Raw genomic sequence first — 6,133 nt, 5'->3', positions numbered from 1 at the left:
GGAACATTAAAGGCCTACGGGCCCAGTTCTCCTTCTTTCTTTTCTGGGGTCTTTGTTGCATGGAAATTTGTGGCGCCTTGTCCTATAAGTAGAACTGTTAAGTGCCTGTACATTAATAATAGAGACAATGGCTGTAAGTCTTTTTGCTCGTGTCTTGTCCTTTACCCCCTTGCTTCATTGACTGCATACGTGTACAATAAATGTCCCCTTTGTTTGAATATTCATCTGCTCAATGCATCCCTTCCTCCATTGAGCTGTCGTAATTGCGTTCGGAATAATAGCTGGCTTTTAATAGCCGATAAGATTATCGAGTCCGACGGGGCTTGGCGATAATAAACCGCTCGGCAATCGCAAACCGCACGAGCTGCTTAAAGTGTCCGTACAGGTCCCGTTGAGGTGTAAATCCCCGGCATTTCTCTCAACGCAAATAATTAGGTAAATCGACAATTCGGCGATCAACCCTGTCATGCGTGGAGAGCAGAGTTGGCTGATTTACGGTGTGGTTAAAAATACACCCGTAGCTAGATTTCTGCGTTGATCCGAAAAGCTGCGACTGGGTTGCTACGTCGGTGGGCACTTGCGACCGCGAATTAGCTAAAAGCGGTCGCCCGCACGCCGGCGCGGTGAGAACCACAACAATATATATATATATATATATATATATATATATATATATATATATATATATATATATATATATATATATATATACATATATATATATATATATATATATATATATATATATATATATATATATATATATATATATATATATATATATATATATATATATATATATATATATATATATATATATATATGTATATATATATGTATATATATATGTATATATATATGTATATATATATATATATATATATATATATATATATATATATATATATATATATATATATATATATATATATATATATATATATATATATATATATATATATATATATATATATATATATATATATATATATATATATATATATATATATATATATATATATATATATATATATATATATATATATATATATATATATATATATATATATATATATATATATATATATATATATATATATATATATATATATATATATATATATATATATATATATATATATATATATTTATATATATATATATCTATATATATATATATATATATATATATATATATACATATATATATATACATATATATATATATATATATATATATATATGTATATATATATATATATATGTATATATATATGTATATATGTATATATATATGTATATATATGTATATATATGTATATATATGTATATATATATATATATATATATATATATATATACATATATATATACATATATATGTCTTTCCAAAAGAGTGTGAGATTTGTCAGGATTGAAAGACATGTTCCAGGTTTTGGACCAGCTTGTGATTTTATTCAGAACTGTGGAGAGTGAAGCGGCTGCTGCTTGCTAATCTGAGGAATGATAGATGGTACGGCAGAGGGTGGAGTCATCAGCAAATAAATAAATAGGATTTTCCAGTCAGAGAGATCATTGATGAAAACCAGAAAAAGCACAGGGCCCAGAACGCTGCCTTGAGGAACTCCAGCCTGGACAGGAAGAGGGGATGAGAGAAAAACTTGACTCGAAATTTGAACAGGATTTTCATATCACCTCACTGAATTCAAACACCAATTATTTTTGTTAACACCAGACAAAAGGTCAACATAGGTCAAATTACTTAAATGCTCAATTTCCATCCGATTTACTTGAAATTTGAACAGAATTTCAAAAAAATCATAATTTCTCATGTGGTCTGGCAGCCATATTGGATGTCAGGGAAAATCTTTGTCGGAGAAACCGCTTAACCGATCATTACAAAATTTAAGGAATTGAACAACCACCCATGGGAAATATGGTTTGATAAACATGACGTCATTGGTCACATGATCTGGCAGCCATATTGGATCAAAGGAAAAAAACATCTTAAAAAACAAGAGTTCGCTCACACCCAGTCCTCCTCAAGATTGCACAGATTATGAAATCTATGAATACCATCTCGTTTTGAAGAGTTCCTGCTGTCGTAGAATGATAAAAATGGTGCAGTTGGAATGCCAATAATCGATTTATTAGGTTGAAAAGCTGATTATAATCTCTTTACTTGGACCAAAAATTAGTGTCCGTTTCATCAGAGATTCCAATTTTAACAAACCATATTTCTGGGAATGAAGAATAATAAGTGAGCATGTGAGCTCAATGTTGTGGTTCCAACTGTAACATTTGTTATTATATGACAGCAAGATCCTTCTCGAATGACAAAGGAGGAGCACACAGAATTATATATCATAATATTTCTTGAAACAATGGAAAATATATATGAAAGTACATGAAAGGAGCACACAAACAACCACAGCCACAACAACAATCATGTGTTATATAAGATCCTTTTTCTTGGGTTTTACTTCATTTTACATCCTCATCAACACTCACAAAGAGACATGCAATCTATTATATTTGTGGCGTACAACATGCTGTTTTTTTTAAAAAAAATAAACCGGTCAGCGATGTGACTGCTCAGCACGCCTAAGTTAAACAAACTGAAAATTTTGAATGAGTAATTTCACTGTTGCGCTTGCCCAATGACCTCACCCTTTATAAAGTTGGTGGGGTACAGCTAGCCTGCATGTGTCAACTCAACAAATATGACACAAGATGTGATAAACCTGTGATAAGATCGTTGGGTGAGATCGTGTTAATGGGGATAAAAAAAGATAGTGGGATCTTTTTATTTTTTAAGCCATTCTCAAGATTGGAACTTGCTCGAATGAGTGTTCTTCTGTAATCATTTTAAAATAACTTAAGGTAATTTTATTTTATTCCATTTCATGCAGGAGACCAGACTGTTCAAACCTCACCATGGAATTGGAAAATCCTCAACTCCACGTTGGGACAACGTCGGAAATAAAGAACTCTCCAGCCATCCCACTTCCTGACAATTTCCCTGTGAGGGGGTCAATGGGAGGTGTAATGCGCAGCACACGCTGTGTGCAACTCAAGTTTCTGTTCATCATGATTTTCCGGATGGTCTGCTCGTTGCCTTGTATGTTGGTGTGCATGGTGAAAGAATGGGTGGTGATTCCTCACTATGTCATAACTATCACGGTTTGGCTGCCCTTCCTCTTGGCCATTGTAAACCCTTTCGCTTACATGTGTGTCAGTCGGAACCTGCAGGAGGTTCTGAAGGAAAAGTGGCACAGGCTGCGGCGATGCCTTAGATGCACAGTCTCCACCTCGCCCTCAGAGATCACCTAAGCAGCTAGGGATCGCTGATACCTGTATACTTGTACCATCGGTTAATTTGAAATGAATAAGAAACATATTACAGCAATGTTTACCAAGTAGATTGGTGAGCCTGTACAAGAATCTCAGCTGTATCCATCAAAAATTGAAGTTTGTATAAACAACCCAAGATTATTTTTATTATTATTATTATTATTATTTACGTGAGACCTCCAATAATGATCCTATTCCTAACTTCGCCAACTTTTATCAACAATCCTAAATGATGGACAAATTGAAGAAAACTCGGTTTCAAACTGCCATGTTGCAAATTATCCATGTACATCACTTATTTGCTTTAAATGAGCATGTATATCTATGAATAAAAACAGTTATAAAAGAGAAGTGAAAAAGTAATGTAAAAATTCATAAAAGTGAAATTGAATAAACTTTTTTTTTTAACAAAATAAACCTTTTCTACAAGTTTTGGTGTTTTACTTTGGGTTATATCTAAATCCATACATCAAACGCATAGTGTAAATTAATATTTCGACAGGATGATGCGGAGGTAACGTACTTACCTTTGAGCTGTTAACCCTTGGTTTGATTCCCGATTCGACTATGAATTGTCGAATTGGTGCTTCGCAGGCAGGATGGTGCATCACAAAGTGCTCCGTCCCTCAGATGAACGTGAAGCCAAGTGTCCCATCTGCTAGTATTTGATAAATGTTAAAGATCCAATGGTGTCTTCTTGAAGAGGGGGTGAGTTATTGCAAGAATGCTGAACAAATGACAAATTTGTGCCCAAATCAGCTGCAGTGGAAGAAAAGGCCTGGGCCAAAAACGTTTCCAGGCTGACCCCACAATAAGTTAGTAACGATTGGGGCCATCAAGGTAGCAATAGTACCATAACTTAGTGTAACCTGCAAAATAATATGAGAAAGCTTTTTTTGTTTTTTTAACCCAACTGCATTTTTCAAGCTTCATCAGGAATTGCAGAAAGTTGAGTGGGATGTGAATTGATGTCGGAAAGTGTTCGTTTGTTGCAATCATTTCAGAAATCGTAATATAATTTTAATCCACAATTGCTTTGCTGTTGATCTGTGGCACATTTCGATCAGGTTGAAAATTTATCAATCAAAGTACCAGCCACAGACTGGGAAGCTCTGTCGATCCAAGTCTTTCCTTGGAAAATCACGACGCCTCATGGTTTACAAGGACCTTGTCCGTAGCTCAATGGAGTACTGCTCTCCCCTATGGGCTGGCACGCCAGAATCACATCTGTCTCCTGGATTCTGTGGAATCGAATACTCTCAACATTATTGGAATCTCCGACAACAAAGCGAAAGCACAAGGTCATTACTTTCACGTCACAGGCACGTCGGTGGTCTCTGTTTTCTTTCATCCCCACCCAAATCCCTCCTTCCAAATTTCTAGTTTTTCTCTTCTGATAATTTAATTCTGTCTCCTTCTTGTCCACACCATGCATCCTCTCCTGCCCCCCCCCCCAATTCCTCCCCACACCCATTGTTTGTCCACCTCCCTCTGTCTTGGTTTTCAGCTCTGCTGTTGGCATTATCACCCCCTCTCTCTCTCTCTCTCTGCTGTTCCTTTTGGCCTGTTTTGTTCTGATCCATTCAGTGTACTAGCTGTTCAACAAGTCTAGACTATGTACAGGATTTTTTTTTTTAACTCCAGGATATTGCTCCCTCTGCTCTCTGTTCTCTGACCCTCCCCAGCATCTCCAGGATGCACATGTTCTTCCAAGAACCTTCTGTAATGTACTGAATGGAAGATGCTCAGCAGGCAGACACGAGCGGAGGAACAGTCGAGCTGGGCTGTGTTGCACAAGCGCGAGCGCGGGCGTACTCTGCCCAGCGGCTCTCCTTTATTACGTATGCACACGCACAAGCCGCGTTCGACTACTGCATTCCTACGACGCCTCAGGCGGCGCGCACACCTTATATCCCTTGCAGATACGATGACCACTCCGACCACTCCCACACCACCATGCCCTTCCCCGTAGGCCCGCAGACTCCACCACACCTTCTTCTTGTTAAACTTTCAAAATCCAAGCCGATTGCACATCTCAACTCGTTTACTCGTCCATTCTCCTATTTATGTAGCCACCTTCCAGAGGCTGTCATGTTGCACTCATTCCATCAGAGCTTCAAATAGGGAGTGCATCACCACCTCGTGTCATCCTCCATCCTGACCTGTGGCCATGATATTTATGACTACCATTAACCGTTCATAACCAAACCTCTTACTTGATGGTTTCAGTGGTTGTTTTGTTCTCTCTCGTCGTTCTCTCTCTCGTCGTTCTCTCTCTCGTCGTTCTCTCTCTCGTCGTTCTCTCTCTCGTCGTTCTCTCTCTCGTCGTTCTCTCTCTCGTCGTTCTCTCTCTCTCTCTCTCTCTCTCTCTCTCTCTCTCTCTCTCTCTCTCTCTCTCTCTCTCTCTCTCTCTCTCTCTCTTTCTCTCATTCTCTCATTCTCTCATTCTCTCATTCTCTCATTCTCTCATTCTCTCATTCTCTCTTTCTCTCTTTCTCTCTCTCTTATTCTCTCTCTCTTATTCTCTCTCTCTCTCTCTCTCTCTCTCTCTCTCTCTCTCTCTCTCTCTCTCTCTCTCTCTCTCTCTCTCTCTCTCTCTCTCTCTCTCTCTCTCTCTCTCTCTCTCTCTCTCTCTCTCTCTCTCTCTCTCTCTCTCTCTCTCTCTCTCTCTCTCTCTCTCTCTCTCTCTCTCTCTCTCTCTCTCTCTCTCTCTCTCTCTCTCTCTCTCTCTCTCTCTCTCTCTCTCTCTCTCTCTCTCTCTCTCTCTCTCTCTCTCTCT

General features: G+C 37.8%; 1 protein-coding gene across 1 annotated transcript in view; it reads left to right on the top strand.

Moving 5' to 3' along the window:
• The window catches only part of LOC147032075 (5-hydroxytryptamine receptor 2B-like), a 37,395-nt gene extending 33,634 nt beyond the window's left edge, over positions 1 to 3,761 (top strand). The window contains exon 5 of the mRNA XM_085869371.1: positions 2,913 to 3,761. Coding sequence (XP_085725497.1) covers positions 2,913 to 3,333 — 421 coding nt within the window. The 3' untranslated portion in view covers positions 3,334 to 3,761. The remainder of the gene's footprint in view (positions 1 to 2,912) is intronic.
• The last annotated feature ends 2,372 nt before the right edge of the window (positions 3,762 to 6,133 follow it).

Source organism: Eptatretus burgeri, chromosome 2 (genome assembly GCF_056783735.1).
Source record: "Eptatretus burgeri isolate ZD-2024b chromosome 2, Ebu_testis_v1, whole genome shotgun sequence".
NCBI lineage: Eukaryota > Metazoa > Chordata > Myxini > Myxiniformes > Myxinidae > Eptatretus > Eptatretus burgeri.
Note: the sequence above shows the minus strand (reverse complement) of the source record. Positions and strands in the feature narration are given on the sequence as shown.